At 39.8% G+C, this 18,095-nt stretch overlaps 1 protein-coding gene and 1 non-coding gene across 2 annotated transcripts in view; one reads left to right on the top strand and one right to left on the bottom strand.

Annotated features, from left to right (window-relative positions):
- The window catches only part of wdr27 (WD repeat domain 27), a 44,606-nt gene extending 33,493 nt beyond the window's left edge, over nucleotides 1-11,113 (top strand). The window contains exons 23-24 of the mRNA XM_028988755.1: nucleotides 3,048-3,146; nucleotides 10,792-11,113. Of these exons, the coding sequence (XP_028844588.1) occupies nucleotides 3,048-3,146; nucleotides 10,792-10,860 (168 nt within the window). The 3' untranslated portion in view covers nucleotides 10,861-11,113. The remainder of the gene's footprint in view (nucleotides 1-3,047; nucleotides 3,147-10,791) is intronic.
- On the bottom strand, nucleotides 9,891-10,054 carry LOC114796256 (U1 spliceosomal RNA). The gene has a single exon (XR_003750651.1). It is a non-coding gene; the product is annotated as a U1 spliceosomal RNA (small nuclear RNA).
- Nucleotides 11,114-18,095: the final 6,982 nt, after the last annotated feature.

Below are 18,095 nucleotides of genomic sequence, written 5' to 3'. Positions count from 1 at the left end.
CCTTCGTGAGTAGGTCCTGTTATATGTTGGTTAACTCCAACTGAGTCTAATAAAGACAGGAATGCGGTTCTTAGTCTTCTAATTTATCACAGTGGATGTTAAAGTCGCCGACAATTAGGCCTTTATCCACTAAGTTGGAGAAAAAATCTGTAAATTCACTAAGAAACTCAGAATAAGGTCCAGGGGGTCAATGGAATGAATTTAGGATTTTTATTTTGTGAGACTACATGAGTTATATTGGTATGTAGAATCTCAAAAGAGTTAAATCCTTGTCCGGGTTTATGAGTAATACTGAGGTTATCCTTATAAATTACTGCGACGCCACCTCCTCTTCCAGTTAAGCGAGGTTGGTGTACATAGCTGTATCCAGGAGGACTAGACTCGTTCAATGCTACAAATTCGTTTTGTTTTAACCAAGTTTCGGTCAGGCACAGTACATCGAACCCCTGATCTGTAATAATTTCATTGACAATGAGCGTTTTAGGTGTGAAAGATCTAACATTAAATAATCCTATTCTTATGTCGGGGGTGCTGGTGGTACGTTCAGAAGGAGTGATAGTAACGGGTAGTAAGTTGCTGAAACAAACACCCCGCCCAGTCCGTGGAACAGACACAGTGTCAGCATATTTATGAGTTTTATTATTAATGTTTCTTGTAGAATCTCTTGTTTTAATAGAGCGAGGTACAGACACAGTGTCAATATTGTACACGCTGGGTGGCGACTCTACGCAAATGGCAGACACTCGGTTTAGCCGGTCTGTCTGCTGCCTGGTCTCGGCTCTGGCGAGTCAGTTTTGTTTTTTGGTTCTAAGACTATGAGCCAAATTTTTAGACAACTGAGTGGGCACCTTCCCAGTTGGGGTGGATGCAGTCTCGCCCAAAAAGACCAGGCTTCCCCCTAAATATTGGCCAGTTATTAATAAAGCCCACTTTATTTTTTGGACACCACTCCGACAACCAGCGATTTATGTCGAGGAGCCTGCTACAGGTCTCGTCGCTATGCCGAAACTTCAGTAATGTATCAGTATTTCATACAGTACTGTGCAAAAGTCTTCAGCACCAATTCAAACCTGAGCTGCAGGCGCTTTTGTTAATGTAACAAACCCATGTCTCAAACGTTGATCATATATGAATTTATTGCTGAATCTCCTTATTTTCATAAATTTTCAAAAAAATGTGTATAGAGAATAGCACATATTATCCTGTTGTTCTCTGAGCATCAATACAATATTGCTTTCCATCAACAGACTTTTGTTTGTAGGAGATATTTCAACCCCCAGCAGATCAGCAGATTGGATTTTCCTCAAATCCAATTAAATTATTCGCACTTTTTAGTAATTATTTTAGATTTTTTTTAGATATTTGTTTTAGATTCCCTCCCACAGTTACATTTGGGAAAAACTAGTTTAACTACTGCCTAAAACCTTTGCCCAGTACCGTATATATATATATATATTTTTTTCCATGCCATGTAATTCTGGGATGTCGCATCTTACATTCTCATAAAAAGTCCCCAAGTCAAACTAAATGGTCTACTGAGGGACTTTGGTAAGCAGTTTGGTTAGCTTTCCATTTAATAAGACACAGCAGCATGAGTGGGCTTTAAAACAGTAATTCATCAAATAATAAATCTGGTTTGGTTTTGGAAGAGAGGGTCACACTCGACTGCCAACCATCATTATCCTGTCTGGTGATTAATGTATTCCAAATAACCATCTCTAATAAAAACGGGTTTCCCAACCAGGCCTTTTGGTAATACCCCGGTGGTGTGGCAATGCAGGATCACCTCTCCTGTATCATTTCACTCTTCACTTATTACTGTACTGATTCCTTGGACTGTACAGTTTTTACGCTTATTTTGTGCATTCCTTCGTGTTGTTGAGTGGTTTTGTGGCTCATCTTAAGAAACCAATTGAATATATGTATGAGAGGAGAATGTGCGTGTGAATTAACAGTACTGCTTATTCAAAGTTAAAACACATTTATGAAATATGTATTTTCAGACTGACTAGTCTTAATTACTTTTCCATCTTATTTATATTAAACGGACTTTGCAAGAAACCCGCAATTTAAGCAGATTGCCCCCCCTCTGTGTCTTTTTTCCTGGGCTCTACGTGTAATCAGTGAAAGCCACTGAATAATATATGAATGCTGATATCTGTTATTAATCGCTGAAGTTTGGCAGTGGATAGGCGGATCTCCGTGGATAGATGTAGTTTACAGCATTTCTTGGAAGCCGGCGACTTGCATGGTAGCGAGCTACTCTGCCGTTATTTGTGGCTGCCCTGAGATTCCAATAAGCCAAAAGCATTTGTTCCTAGTATTTCATGACACAATCTCAAGAAAAAGAAAGCTGCAAAAATGACTCCTGAGAAGCAACAAATTGAGATACAGCGTGTGTTTGTGTATTCTAACAACTTGTTTTACACTGATAAGAATGTTACATAGCTTAATAATTACTAACAGGCCTTTCATATGTCATAATTGGTTCTATTTCATTTGATCACACTAACATTTGATGGCTTATGAGTTGCCTAAAATGATGGCATTGTTGGGTTTTTTTGTGAATGGGAGGCCACACTACCAATAGCCATTTTTTTCTGCTGTCGAAATATGCCAGGCTTTACATTCGTGTGGCTGCCTTACCTGTGTGCTTGTGCTCGTGGAAGCTTCTTCCTATCAGCAGCCAGTGGTTTCATTCAGGGAGCGTGCAGCTCGGTTCACTCTTCAGGTCATTCTAATAGGAAACATCTGCAGGAATGAGACTACTTACTGTCTGGTAACAAACATCCCCACATCTGTTTTTGTCTGCATTAGTTGCAGATGGCTTCACTTTCTACCCCCCACGCCCCACCAATAATTATTTTTGGCTATCTCAGTCATATTTGGTGTTAAAGTTTTTATGGAAAAATTATACTTATTGTAGTAAATTTTCATTTTGTTCATCAAAATCAAAAACCAAATGTAAAAAGTATTTTAGTTAATTAGTTAATAGGTTTCAAGAAAGAAAGGAGAGTTTTCTTTAACTAAAATTTGTGATTTCACAGGCATATGTGTATGACATCCGGAGCAGTAGCTACCTGCACAAGCTCCAGAGACAAACTGACGTGGTCCTAAATGTGGCCTTCAACCCAGCCACACCTGAGGTAAGATTCCAGAATTGTTCATTCCTTTATTAATCGCCATGAACGAAGGACCTTCACCTTCTCATGATGGGTGACGGTCCTTGGATTACTTTTTGCAACTCTGTCCAACTGGCCTAGATTTTGAGGTGGGAACTTTTGGTTTTCTGGGAGTTGTACCCAGGTGAGGGGGGATTATAGTAACTGCATGATCCATTAGTCTCACCCATAGACCTGTTGTGGTGTGGCCCATTTAGAGATTCTTGAGTAGAAATCCTGAGTAGAGCTCAGGAATAACCCATCTAAGAGATTGTGGAGGCCACAAGTCTGTCACTAGATAAATGGCTTATCTATACCACATATTAATATATTTAATCACACATTTTGCCTTTGTTTCAGTTTCTCATGGTGGTGTATGGTCTGTAAAGGTTTCTGGAAGTCTGAAAGAATTATTTTCGCTGGAATTTTTCCTAAAGCAACATGCTAAATAATCGCCTGCGAATGCTTGAACTCGGATGAATCAAACTGCTCAGGCCTGGTCACAGTGGGAAAAAATGCCTGGTATCATGTCGACGAACGTGAGACGGTTCAGATTTAATAAAGCCCACTCTAATTTACAGCACCATAAAATGTATGTACATTTCTGGTGCTATAGGATGTTTTTTCAGGAGAAAGGATGATTCATGCAGTGCAGCTGTGGGAGATTTATAGAACACTTTAAAAGGGCTCTAAAAACATAATTCTTAGCATAAATATGAATGAGGAACAGGCGTGATCTTAAGAGTAAGGTGGGAAAAGGTGTGTGCTGTATGTGTCCCAGCATGTCAGTGAGAGGAACAAAATGTACTTGAAGCTAGTAGGAGTTCATGCGATGTTCACTCATTTTTATTAGCACTACTGATAATAGTGGTCGTGCTATTCCTGGTGTTCACCCGATTCACCCTATGATGGAGTATCCACTGGCAATTCCTGCCTATAGTAAATGGATGGGTAGATTTTAACTAAAACATTTTAACTCTAAATGCATGACAAGGCTCAGTAAATCACTCTAACTGTACATAGGGTACCTGACCTGGTACCATATTACAGAATTTGGGACTTTTCTAAAAAATAATACTTGTACATTTTTTGCAATGTTATAATTTTTCATTTTTGAGATAACCAAACCATATTAGAACCCCAGATTTCTGTATACAGAGTTATGGGTTAAAGAGAAAGGAGATTCTTCTACTCTGAACCACACATTAACATTCTGAATGTTAATTCTAACATTCTGAACCACCCTTAACATTCACCTCTCCATCAAGCCTCGGCCCTTGACACCTTTTAAAGCGATGCAATGCTTCAGTTCCTTCTTATGGCTTCAGCACTCCCTTTGGCCCTGCCGACAGCTGCAGAAGTGATGCCTCACTCCTCGGAGACGCGACGCTCAGACAGAAAACTCCTGGAGCCTGCCGCAAGCCGTTACGCCAAGAGCTTTCTGCCACAACTCATCGATCTGCTGAAGACATTGTCTGCATCACATTCTTTGTCAAGAGCAGAGTGGGGGAAAATGTAAACCTGTCACACTTCTTTTCGACTCACTTTACGATTCTCTCAAAAATCATATTATAAACAAGTCTAGTAGTGGAAATCCACTGTTTCTAGAAGGAGAAGAAGAAAAACTGTGTTCTCAGGTTACAGACACAGGATTTTGAGTACAGAATTTTATGAGCCTTCAAAAAATACTATATTCTTTATAACAGATTCATTCTGATTCCAGATGGAATACTACCTATATTCTCCAACAGCTACTCTTGCAAGGGACTACACTGTGGGCAGCTAGATATAAATGTCAGGGATTGGAAAGAAAAGCACTCATATTGTCATATTGGTGGAGGGACACAGGTGTGATTGTATAAAACACATCATAAATCATAAACAATAGAAGGGGACATGGCTCCAAAAGGCATAACGGCAGGATATTCCATAACAGTGGAATATGCAAATGCACATAGCCTTTATGCAAATGAGACAAGAAAAAAAAACAAGGGAATATAAAAAACTGAAAATCAAAATGATACAATATAATATACATAATTAGCCCCTGTATCCACTAACAGTCCCTATTCCATCCCTATGGTGGATAATGTCACATTATTTCGAGTCAGAAACTTCTCGTTGATTTAAGTGTCCCCATGCTACAGATGCCTCCAACAATACGAACTCGTCCCATCTCAATTGACCTTAATTTACAGAGATTTGCTGACAGACTTTGGGAATGGTATCAATGAAGTCTGCATTTTTTCCATCACAAGAAACTATTACTTTCAACTTTGCGCTAGTTTCCAGTAGCAGTATTTTTTTCTGAACCCATAAAGAATGTGCTCATTAATGTGTTCAGAAATAACATTTTGCAGTCCATACATTAAGTAATCTGGGATAAGTAGGCAAACATGGCACACAACTGGAATTTTTCCAGTTCTGTATTTATTCTATGCATCATTTTCTTCTGAATGACCTGTTTTCATTTGAAATGTCTGCAGCTGCCCAACACTGTCAAGTTTTTAATGCTTACAAGTGTATGAGTATAGAAATAATGGCCATACAAATTTAATAGCTGTTACCTCAAACTTACAGAAGCGATGAGGAGATAGTGGTGAAGAAGGTTGCATCAAATCTTAAACATATAGTTTAATTTATGACATGAAGCAACCCAAAAGAAAACTACATTCAGATTCTGTCTGGAAGCAATCTATGCTGGATGAGGTTCTATTTAACAGAAGGCGACATTTGTTAAAAGGAAGGTCCAGTGACAATTTAAGAGACATCTGAATACTTCATTGTCCAAAATGAGAAAAGCAAAACCAGCATTTATTTTAGCCAAAAGTAAATTGAATTTAAAAATGCAATGTGAGTACAGGCTGACTGATGAAGTGCATGTTTAAAGTCCACAGATCACTATAATCAATTCAGTGCATGCAAAACTCTAAGCATTTCAACTTCCAGTCTTGGAAATTAAACCAAATCAAATTGCAGTTCTGAGAATCAAACAGAAACCAGTTCATACATTTTATTTCCAGCAAGCATACATGCAGGGTGCCTCTGAACATTTCTCAATACTAAATATATGTAAAATATTTTGTGGCACAGATTTAAAGAGTTGATGAGGTTTGTATGCTGAAATCCTCAAGAACAATGCAGCATTTGGATGGCCCATATACTAAAACACTGAGATTCTGATTCTGATTCTGAGATTAGCTGTTTTAAAAATGTTCACAGTACTCTGTAGAGTACAAAAGAGACATGATACGAAAAAGACTGTAACCAGCAGTGGGTTCAGGTAACCACAGTTCTGGTCACAATTTACAGTTATGACCTCCAACTGTAAAAGTAACTTTTGCCATCAGCACAGTCAAACGGCACAGACTGTTTCTTTGCCATTTTTCATACTTTGGCAACTGGATTTTTTAACCTTTTTGAAAAACTTAGCTTTTTCAATATGTGCTTATCAGTGCTTTGAAAATGAATGGATCTTAGCTCATGAACGGGGACAAAAAGTAGTTTTTACGATACATAGTGAAAACCCTGTGGGAGGACCACCAAAAGCATCCATGAAATGTGGTCTCTGTAGATCAGGAGATCCATATTCAGTGTTAAACCTCATTCCATGTTACAGTTTAAAAGAGTTTTCAGTGAGCAAATTATGCCATATCTGCCAGATGTGATCCTCTGCTCTCCCCTGGTTTCTGTGGAAGAAGACTGCCTCTTGGATAGAGTAGTGAATATGGATCCTGGATGCAGTGACTGATAATGGAGAGCTGAAGCATCAGGGTCTGCTACTGAACTTTTGGCCAAGATTCTTAATTTTGGATTGAAACATATTTATTTTTTAATAAGACACAAAAGTCCATTTGCGCTGTAAAACAATATCTTGTTTTACAGTTCCACAGAAAGGGAACTTGTGTGTGCAACTTGTGGACATGGTGGCCCTTAGTGGTCCCTTTATTACAAAACAATCTTCTTCATCCTTATAGCTATTCCTCATGGAACAATTCTATTCTATAATGACACCAATTTTAGTTTTAGCTGAATTAGCTTTTCACTACATGGGCCACTGCTGGTGATGCAATTAAATATAATTGAGAGAAATACCTCACTGGAAATCCACTTCTGAGTTCACGGAACAGGTTAGTGGGTCAGCTTTGAAGAGTGGACTCGGCTGGCTGTCCTTTGTTTGGGTTATTTAATGATATCATTATGTCATTGGAGCAACAGCAGGTCACACCACCGGCCAAAACCAGAGAAACACTTGGACATGTTCTGCCAAGTATGAAGTCATCAGCACCTCCAGCCCGGTTTTGGGGGACTCTCTGCTAATGCAATTCACTCTATCAACTGATAAAAAATATGGGGAGGACACTTCCTGTCTTTTTCCTCTGTTTTTTTCAATGCCGATATTCCAGTGAAATCAGTTAATGTGAGTTTTTCTGGTTCTGGAAAACTAGGACAAAGGCTTTATTTTGGGTTCCTGTTCAAACTGGGACCCAAGGTGGTTCTATGTACTATTAGAGCTATAGAAATTGCACAATACAATTGGACTCAACGGTAAATGATGAAACTGAAACACTGAAAATTTTGAATTATTAATTCATCACAGATTATTCCTATTTTCTAAAAAGATGGAAACCTTGAACTGTGTTAGTGAACGCCTAATAAATTGTATGTACAAATACAATTTGTGCCATAGGTCACTATTTGGTCATACTTTATTTGGTCTTGTGGATTTCAAGCAGAAAGCTTTGATCCATCAGTATTAAGGCAATGGTATAGATTTGTAGATGACTATGGGTGCAGTCGTTAATAACTGAGCAATGGATTATGTGTCTTATTTTTATTTGTACACTTTGTTCTCACAGAGTGAAACAAAATGGGGTTGGTTTTGATTCACAGTTTTGATTTATCTGCAGTTAATCTAACCAACAAACCAATAAACAATTTCAAAGGAAGGAAAACCACAAAGTCTTCCACGTACTGAATTTATGCACTGAGAATATCTCATTGCATGACTCACTCCCATTGCCTCTGAGAGTCTGAACCAGCTTGTCTCTATCTATGGATGAACCGTATGAAATGACCTTGACACGTTTCGACAGATGTTTGCAGCTCCACCAACTACTGTGCTTTAGAGAGCCGGGCCTGAGCCATCCAGGCATCCCTCTTCATTAAGGACATTGGGTGTAGCTTCTGTGAGGCAGAGTGGCTGCTCTCTGACTCTACACTAAGCCATCTGCCTGGATAGGAAGAGTCGTGTCATTATTCAGGGATTAGATCCCGGCTCGTTTCCCATGCCTCTCGCCAGTGCTCAATTTAAAAGTGGCCAGGATACAGTGTTCTCTCACATGAAAGAAGACATATCTGTTCCACATTTTTAATTGATGACTGGACTGTTCATGATTTCCTCTTCATTTATAGTTGGTACAAATTAAATAGGTTTTAGAAGAGTTAAGTACAGATGTTATGTAATCTTAATGTCTTCAATCTTTCCAGCAGCCTCTTCTGTTGTTGTTAGCAGTGTTTGAGCTGATAACAAGGGAGGGTAGAGTGCTTTGTAAAGTCTTTTTTATGAACTTTAGGTTATAGGTTCCAGAATTATGGTCTGAAATTGAAATAAATGATGTTATACTGATGTTTTTTAATGCATCATTTATAGGTGAAGCTTGCATAGTAGTGGCCTAGAAGTGACATAGTGGTGGGGCAGTGGTGGCCTAGCAGTTAAGGAGGTGCCACTGAGCAAAGCACCGTCCCCACACACTGCTCCCCGGGCGCCTGTCATGGCTGCCCACTGCTCACCAAGGGTGATGGTTAAAAGCAGAGGATACAGCGTTTCACAATGTCAGCCACTTCACTTTCAGTAGGATAGCCTCCTTTAAATTTATGAAACAGTCGTCATGCGGAGGAGTTACACTCAGTGGCAGACTTCTGTCCCAGTTCTGTCTGTGTGATGGATTTTAAATTGGTGCACAGTGAAATCATGCTAAACTTGGGTTAAATGGACACTTTGGCTGAGAATGTGAATGCCTCAAACATCCCAGAGGTTAGCTGATTATTTTTTCCTCACTCAGCCACTGTCTGGAACTTTTATTAACGGTCCATTCTTCAATAAAGTAAAATCCTGCAGTGTTTTAGACTGAACAAGACTAAACAAGATCAGTTTAATTCGAATTTATTGTTATTGCTTGAAAAAAATATTTGCCGCTAGAACCAGAAGGTTCTTGTGATCCCCACGTCTGAAAAAGGTTATATTCAGAATAAGGCTGATTTATTTTTTCAACATACCTACTATATCAGTGCACAATAATCTGCACCTTTAGACAAAATACACCATAAATACTCTGACAGCTTGGCATTCCACTCTGGAGCAAAAGTGCAGTGACTTATGTGACATTTGTTCAGGGCCTCATGATACTGGGACCTCGGCTTTTCATTCAAGTCCAGTATGTGAATATTTCTGAGAAGGCATTTTTTTTAAAGTGAAGTGATTGTCACATGTGATACAAAGCAGCACAGCACACGTTGCACACAGTGAAATTTGTCCTCTGCATTTAACCCATCACCCTGAGTGAGCAGTGGGCAGCCATGACAGGCGCCCGGGGAGCAGTGTGTGGAGACGGTGCTTTGCTCAGTGGCACCTCAGTGGCACCTTGACGGATCGGCATTTGAACCGGCAACCTTCTGATTACGGGGCCGCTTCCTTAACCTCTAGGCCACCACTGCCCCGAACAATATCAGGGGAGAGCGTGAACACAGTCCCCCACTACCAGAAATTATGCAGTCGAGATTCCCACATTAGGGGAATTCGCAGGGGTCAGCACAGCCGAAGTGCAATGGCTGAGCCTCGCCCTGGGTGAACCGCCTTCTTGATCACGGTATCTCCCCTCCCACACCAACAGCATTCTAAAACTCAGATAAAATGTCATCATCATGACAAAAATATGGAACAGTGGCAACAAGGACTTACTCCACACAATGGTTTTGCCTAAAGGTGCTACGAAAGACAAATTCCTTGAAAGTCGAGGAAAGATCTTCTGGAATAACCCAACTTCTTCTTATTGGTCTCATTGTTCTACATCTTTACCTGCAGTCCATTTATACTGTGTGCTAATATTGATGAACGTTTTAGATGCCTGATGTGCTTCATCTGTGAACCAGCTGTAAATGTTCAAGGGATGTTCACATTGCCGTTTTTTTCCACTGAGCACACAAAGGGAATGCTGCCTTTCCCTGGTCTTTGGCGCTCAGAGCAGATGAGATAACAGCCCTTCACCGCTACAGGCCTGACGGCCCTTCAGAGAGCTGAGGATAAGCAAACGTGACCCATTTCTCCTAAATGAGCTGCTAATCAAGGGAATGCCTTGTATTTGTTCGCCAGAGACCCTGCAGTTAAAGTGCTGCATATGTACACAAGGCAGAGAATGAGAACATTTTTATGAGATGCTGCAACTTCAAAAACAAAAACACCAACCCATCTGTCAGCCCACATTGGAGAAACAGGTGTATTTTCTGTACTGATTCCTGATAAGAAAACCATCACAGATATAAAAACTGTGCTTTCTCACAACTGAACCTTTTTTTTGTTAAGGTATCATTTAATATTACTAATTTATTTGTTTGTTGTTTTTATTTTTAGCTTCTTGCAGGCACTCTGGATGGAAAGCTCAGTCTGTTTTGGCCAGCTAGTGGGGCCGGCCTGCCATGACAGTCCACTGAGCTCTCACTGTGAGCAGGTCCACACACTGGAGACACTAGAACTGCATATGGGGGACAGTCATGGCCGTTTTGAGGAAACCATGAGTCATGGTTAAAGAGATTTATTTATTTCAGTAGATGTGTTAAAATTATTTTGTAGTCGATTTTTTTTTCAGGATAATAACGTAATCAAAATTTCATTCTATCAGAATGTATTTTCTGTCTTTTATTGTTTTATTTATTCAATAAAAATGTAAAACTCATAGTTTGTCCCTTTTCTGCTAGCACCTGCTACTCTTTATCTAATTAAAATATATTTTATATATATATATATATTTTTTTTTTACTGCAGCTCTGGCTCTAGGAAAACAGAAGCTAAGATTATTTTGAAATAAAATTAAATTGTGTAATGTTACCATAGTGGTCAATGCATAAGAAAGTAAAACCACCGAAGCTTTCAATAATACAATCAATTTTTGAGAAAAAATAAAAAGACAAAATAGGAAAAATATCAGAGAGACCACAAAATATTTCAAGAAACCAGAGGCTTCCAATATCTTGTTAAATGTCAGGGGAAATGATTAGTCACTGTGTGGTTACTACCATCCTTTTTTTTGCAGGCATCTGTTTAAATGACTGTCGCTTTGTGTTCATGCAGTTCGTGTCTGAATACGATCGTATTTATTTTCTCAGTTAACCTTGTTCCTCTCTTTGGAAAAAGGAAAGTGGCTGCATCATGTACCTGGGAGACTTACAGCATGTTGAGTGGTCCTGAAGAATGACAGCACGCCTGTGAAAGGGTGGTTTCCACTGGCAGAGCCCCACGCCTGTCTATATTGAAGATAGCATAATTGTGCTTTATGCTCATAATTTGTAGATTATGAGCCTGAGGCAGTGCTTGGCCTAGCGGGTCAGGAAACATAATCAGAAGGTTGCCGGTTCGAGACCCACACCGCCAAGGTGGACCGTCCCCACACACACTGCTCCCCAGGCGCCTGTCATGGCTGCCTACTGCTCACCAAGAGTGATGGTAAAAGCTGCAGTGTTTCACAATTAAAGTAAGTGGTTAAAATCTGCCATTGTGTAAAAAACTGCTTCTTAGTCAGATATCTCATTCAGGTCAGTGTTCATTCTATATATTTTTATATTCTAATTTAATTAATTTTCCTTAGCAGACCACTGTGTTTTGACTGCAGAGGGTAACTTTTACAGGTCAGAGATACTTGACACAGCTATACTGCTTTACTGACTGCACCTTAGATTTATGCTTCCATTTGGTCCATTTGAGTTTCTTGAATGTAACGAATGCATTTGGAAAGATGTTTAACAATTGGCATGTGTGGTCAAGAAAAATTCATTCACACATCAAAACAAGCCCTGGCTAAAGTGATAGGCAACTAAACACAGAGGTTGTGAAAACTATTAGAAGATGTTTAATTTTGTGTCAATGATACATATGCAGCTGACAAATATAATGTGGGGTTAAGTGTTTTGCTACGTGCAGGAAAGGTTACAGATCTCTCCTTTGGGAGCAGGGCCACTAACCTCCAGAACTCAGTCATTAATCTAGAGACACTTCCTACTTCCTATAGCTGGTTCTGGCTCTGGAATGAAACTAATATGATTATAATATTGGTGTATGGTTAAACGTTCTCTCTGTTTTGTGGGTGTCCTGAATTAAACTTCTAAGTGGTCCTCGGGAGTGGGGGTGAGGAGATCCAGCTTTTTGAAACTCATACCTCCTTCTGTGACCCAGTGCAAAGTCACGCCACCCTGAGGCTGGAAAAGACTTCAGAATGTTTGTTTTGTGAAGTTTTATGACACCGAGAATGAAATACAGGGGAGCTGTCTAAACACACGTGCTGAGGGGTCATCCCTCAACACTCTGTGAGGCTGGGTTCACACAAAGAATCTGATTTTATTCTGTCGATGTGACACTGATATGTGGTGTTAGAGTTGAAACATCAAGTTTGTAATCCACAACTCCATAGCCAAGCATTTTAAAGAGATAACAGAGAAACAAGAAATAATTTTTGAGTGTTTTCAACTAAAGCTATGATAGAATATAAAAGGCCTCAGAGTCTGCATTTTACATAAAGTCACGAAGTAAATCTTTCAGTGACAAATTGTAGGTTCCTTTCAACAGAATAATTCTTAGAGTTAATATAAAGCTGGAGTCATCATTTGTTGAGATACATGTACAGTGTAAATCCATCATACCATATTTAACTTTTCTATGGTTACTGATAATGTACAGTGTTAATAATGTAGCGTAGAAGACGTTGCAGGCTGTAAAACCAGCCAGATATACCAGGCGTTAAAGTGTGAAAGCACAGCTGTCGTCAATATGTTGAAGGCCTCACAGCTCAGTGGTGAGGAGGCATAATTCTCCTGCCATAAAATACTCTATTTATGTCAATCAAAACTCTAATATTTATATTCATTGTTGTCTTAGACATACATGTTATAAATAATGTTTCCATGGACACTGTCTGTCAGCAGAATCCAGGAACAATATTTGATCATATGTTTTGACACTTTAGTTTTTATACAGTTTTATGACACAGTTTTATACAGCTGGTGCAAAAAAGAAGAGACACATGGGACAGTGACATGACTACTTTTTGTGTCCTTATGGTTTAGATACACATGGTACACATGGCTCTTATTCACTAAAGATGGCCTTGCTCATGTTATGGTTTCCATGGGATGTTTGCCCACTTTGTTTGGTTCCACCAGTAATTGGGCATAATTCAGTCATACAGAGAAGCTGAAGTGTAATTGTGTGGCATCCTCGCAGATACACTTCCGATTCCTCGTGAATGCAAGCGGGGAGCAACGTTCACGTACCCTCCTCCGGAGGTCGATCCTATTGCATTAAATACTAAACTATCAAATTGTTTGGTTAAAATAACAGTGCAGAATGTTCTTTTGCTGGGACTAGTAAGCACACTTCACATAGAAGATGTGAACAGTACAGGCCAAAAGTTTGGACACACCTTCTCATTCAATGTGTTTTCTTTATTTTCATGACCATTTACGTTGGTAGATTCTCACTGAAGGCATCAAAACTATGAATGAACACATGTGGAGTTATGTGGAGGTGAAATAACTGAAAACATGTTTTATATTCTAGTTTCTTTGCTCTGATTACTGCTTTGCACACTCTTGGCATTCTCTCGATGAGCTTCAAGAGGTCGTCTCCTGAAATGGTTTTCCAACAGTCTTGAAGGAGTTCCCAGAGGTGTTTAGCACTTGTTGGCCCCTTTACCTTCACTCTGCGGTCCAGCTCACCCCAAACATCTCGACTGGGTTCAGGTCCGATGACTGTGGAGGTCAGGTCTCCACTTTTTGTTAAGTACAAAACTCCACATGTGTTCATTCCTAGTTGAGATGCCTTCAGTGAGAATCTACCAACGTAAATGGTCATGAAAATAAAGAAAACACATTGAATGAGAAGGTGTGTCCAAACTTTTGGTCTGTACTGTATATTAATTCTTTGACGAAGCAAAACTACATAAAGTATATCAACTGAAAGTAAGATGCATGATCAGATGCTACTTCTTCTTCCTTGCTAATACGACCTTAAAGGTCTGTACTGCTTACAGAGGACTGGATGAAATACATTGGCTGTCCTGTTCTCCGTGTCTGGCAGAGATGGGTGTTTGGCGCCGCCGCAGGAAACCGTTTATTTGTAAAGATACAATCTGACATGGAGTCATGGAGAGGAGCCACATCCTTTTCACACCACAAATATCTCTTATTTTTTAACGGGGTAGTACCTGCTTATTTCATTACATTTCATTTTTATAAATGCAGAATGATCCCTTCAGTCATTTACCTCCTCTTCCAGTCACTAATTGCAGGGCTTGTCAAGCTAAAGCAACACAGTGTGGATGAGTGTTAGTTGCAGTTTTCAGTGTTAGAAGTCAGAAATCTGTTTGTTTCAGAATGTTTCACCATTCCATCACTGCAAAAATACTGTGGAGCAGCCTGTTGATCCCTAGTGATCATTAGACCATTGATTCTAGTCTACTGTGCTATAATAGAACAAGGCCATGATGTTTGATTCCATGGAATCTATGGAATTGTTATCTCTGTCTTGGAGAAAAGGGACTCACAATTCACGTAGTTGGTGTTGGTGTGTAACTATTTCTGACACCCAGAAGGTGAACTTTTTCATTTTAAATAGAAGAAACCTATTAGGATGAGCAGGAGTACTTACACACCTCCCCTCCTTTCCTGCCGGTTCGTATCCCGAACCTCCAAGGTGCCACTGAGCAAAGCACCGTCCCCACACACTGCTCCCCGGGTGCCTGTCATGGCTGCCCACTGCTCACCAAGGGTGATGGTTAAAAGCAGAGGACACAATTGTTATCTCATTGTGAGGGTTGCTTGTTATCACAAACATGATCTGTTATAGTCATCTCAGGACCACACCCACTACCAAACAATACATACATAATCAGTGCATTAATTCAACATGGGTGAGTTATTGAAGATGACAGACATGACATAGTTAGCACTATGAATATATCCCCATATGAGGGGAAAAGATGACACTCGGCTATTAAACAGAAAAAAGTCAAAGGTTCGAACCCCACTTCCTACCATTGTGTTGCTGTAACTTCTGGATTAGGGTGTCTGCTAAATGCCATAAACATATTTACATGTGGACCAGAAATTGCACAAATAGTTCAGATTATTATGGGAGGAAGATAACAAGATGTGGAGCTTACGATTAAATATTGCGAAAGTCAGAAACAGCCAGTGCCAGTGATGTGAACTGCACATGTGTGCTGTTGTCTGGATGTCAGCAGAGGACTGAGTCCTCTGGTCAAATCTGGGCATCATATGGCCATTCAGGGCTCTGTGGTAGATTCCAGACGACATGTGGGTGAAGATTCTGTAGCCAGGGTGTGTTAGATCTCTACGGATGTCCATGGCTTTGTGGCCGCAAAAGGTTTAATGCTTCCGTTTGAAATGTTGTGACCCTTTTGCATTTGGTTCATATTATTTATGATTGTGTCTGGACTCTCTGGTGTGGTGTCTGCATTGTTTGAATACAAAGCTGATATTTAAGCTAACCCAGACACTTAAAAATGTTTAAAAACTGGAAATGACTACTGCCTTTTGATGAACAGTTTCATTGCAGTGGTTTGACTAGTTCCTCTTTTTTTTTAAACATTCAGTTTATTTATGCTGTATAATTTTCCAGATAAGAAATGAGACCATGAGGTCTGAAAAAGGTTTAATGAGATTGATAAGCTATTTTGTGGTGATCTTTTAAAGTCTGCGGTCATACGAAGAGTAAAATACCCAGCAGACTTGGTGCAATGTGCCTGCGTTGTTGAGTCATGAAGCAAAGCTCTGAGCTGCTCAGCATCGTAGCACCTTCTGTGCCCAGGGACCCCAGGCCAGAGCTCCTCCTCCTCCCTCTTATGCTCACAAATGTACCCCCCCCCACCCCCCCTCCTCTCAATCTTTCCCTTTCTCTCCCTTTTCCTCTGTTTCTCATGCATCTCTACAATCTTTTTTTATTGTCACTGATTTTCCATCACAGTCACTATCTTTTCGTTGTCTTCATCTTTATACCTTGTCACTTGTTTTTTCCTCTTTTTGCCATCTTATTCAGCCCTTGCTTTTGGTGTTCGTTGACTCCTATCAGTTCACATCTTTTCTTGTCAGACCGATATATTCTGTTTTTTATTACAACTCATCTACTACAGAGGGGTAATTTCTGTGGTATCACAGAAGATGTGTGTAAAAAAAAAGAGTACAGTGCACACACACACACACACACACACACTATACCATTAATCCTAACTCCTGTCCAATTGAATGATGACTTCGTTGCATAACAGCGAAACACACAAGCCAATAGACCACTATTCACAATTGTTATCTCATTTATTTAAAATAAAAAAAAACTTTACATTTAATAATTTCTGTCTGAATAGATTGTTTCTAAAAATATATGAGATATTACAATCCAACTCAGTACTTCAGTAGCCCTATCAATATATTCTTTTCTACACTTGTTTGAATAATTGAATAATAACTTTTACTTGTACTAGAGTATTATTATTTTGGAGTAATGCTACTCATACTTGAGTAAAATTATTGGCTACTCTACCCATCTGGTCAAATGTAAAGTGTAGTGAAGTGTAGTGATTGTCACATGTGATACACAGCAGCACAGCACATAGTGCACACAGTGAAGTTTGTCCTCTGCATTTAACCCATCACCCTGAGTGAGCAGCCATGACAGGCGCCCAGGGAGCAGTGTGTGGGGACGGTGCTTTGCTCAGTGGCACCTTGGCGGATCGGGATTCGAACCGGCAACCTTCTGATTACAGGGGCAATTCCTTAACCGCTAGGCCACCACTGCCCCGACATGTTCCCTGTGCAGTAAATAAAAACTGAATCCCTACAATTGGTAAAATTAGTATTTGATAGACTACGGATTTTTCCACTTTAAAAGAGAGATCTGTAGGTTTTACCGTATATACACCTCAACTGTGAGAGACAGAATCTAAAATGGAAATCCAGAAAAATCACATTGTATGGGTTTTTAATTTTATTTCTGTCTCTAACAGACCTGTTAGTTTGTCTTTAAGAAGCCCTCCTATCCTCCAATCATAACCTGTATTAATTGCTCCTGTTTGAACTTGTTACCTGTATAAAGGACATATGTCTACACACTCTATCAGACTCCAACCTCTCCACTATGAGTAAGATCAAAGACACCAGAGACAAAGTTTTTGACATGCACAACATTGGGATGGGCTGCAGGACAAAAGGCAAGCAGCATGATGAGAAGCAACAATGGGGTGCAATTATTGGAAATGTAAAAAAACTCAAGAGGACTGTCAATTTCCCTTTGACTGGGGCTCCATGCAAGATCTGACCTGGTGGAGAGTCAGTGATCGTAAGAAAAGTGAGGAATCAGCCAAGACCTACATGGAAGGAGAGCTGGAACCACAGCCTCAAAGGTTACCATTGTAACATCCTACAGCTTGCAAGTTCCCCCTGTTCAAGCAGCACATGTTCAGACCCATTAGATATTCTCCAAAGACCACCTGGATGATCTAGAGGAGGCATGGGAGAAGGTCATGTGGTCAGATGAGCCTTAAATAGAACTTTTTGGATCGAACTTCACTTGCCATGTCTGGAGGAAGAAGGATGAGAATAATCCCAAGAACACCATCCTAAATGTGAAGCAATGGGGTTGAAACATCATGC

Source organism: Denticeps clupeoides, chromosome 8 (genome assembly GCF_900700375.1).
Source record: "Denticeps clupeoides chromosome 8, fDenClu1.1, whole genome shotgun sequence".
Lineage (NCBI taxonomy): Eukaryota > Metazoa > Chordata > Actinopteri > Clupeiformes > Denticipitidae > Denticeps > Denticeps clupeoides.
The sequence above is the reverse complement of the archived record's forward strand: the minus strand, read 5'-3'. Positions and strand labels throughout refer to the sequence as shown.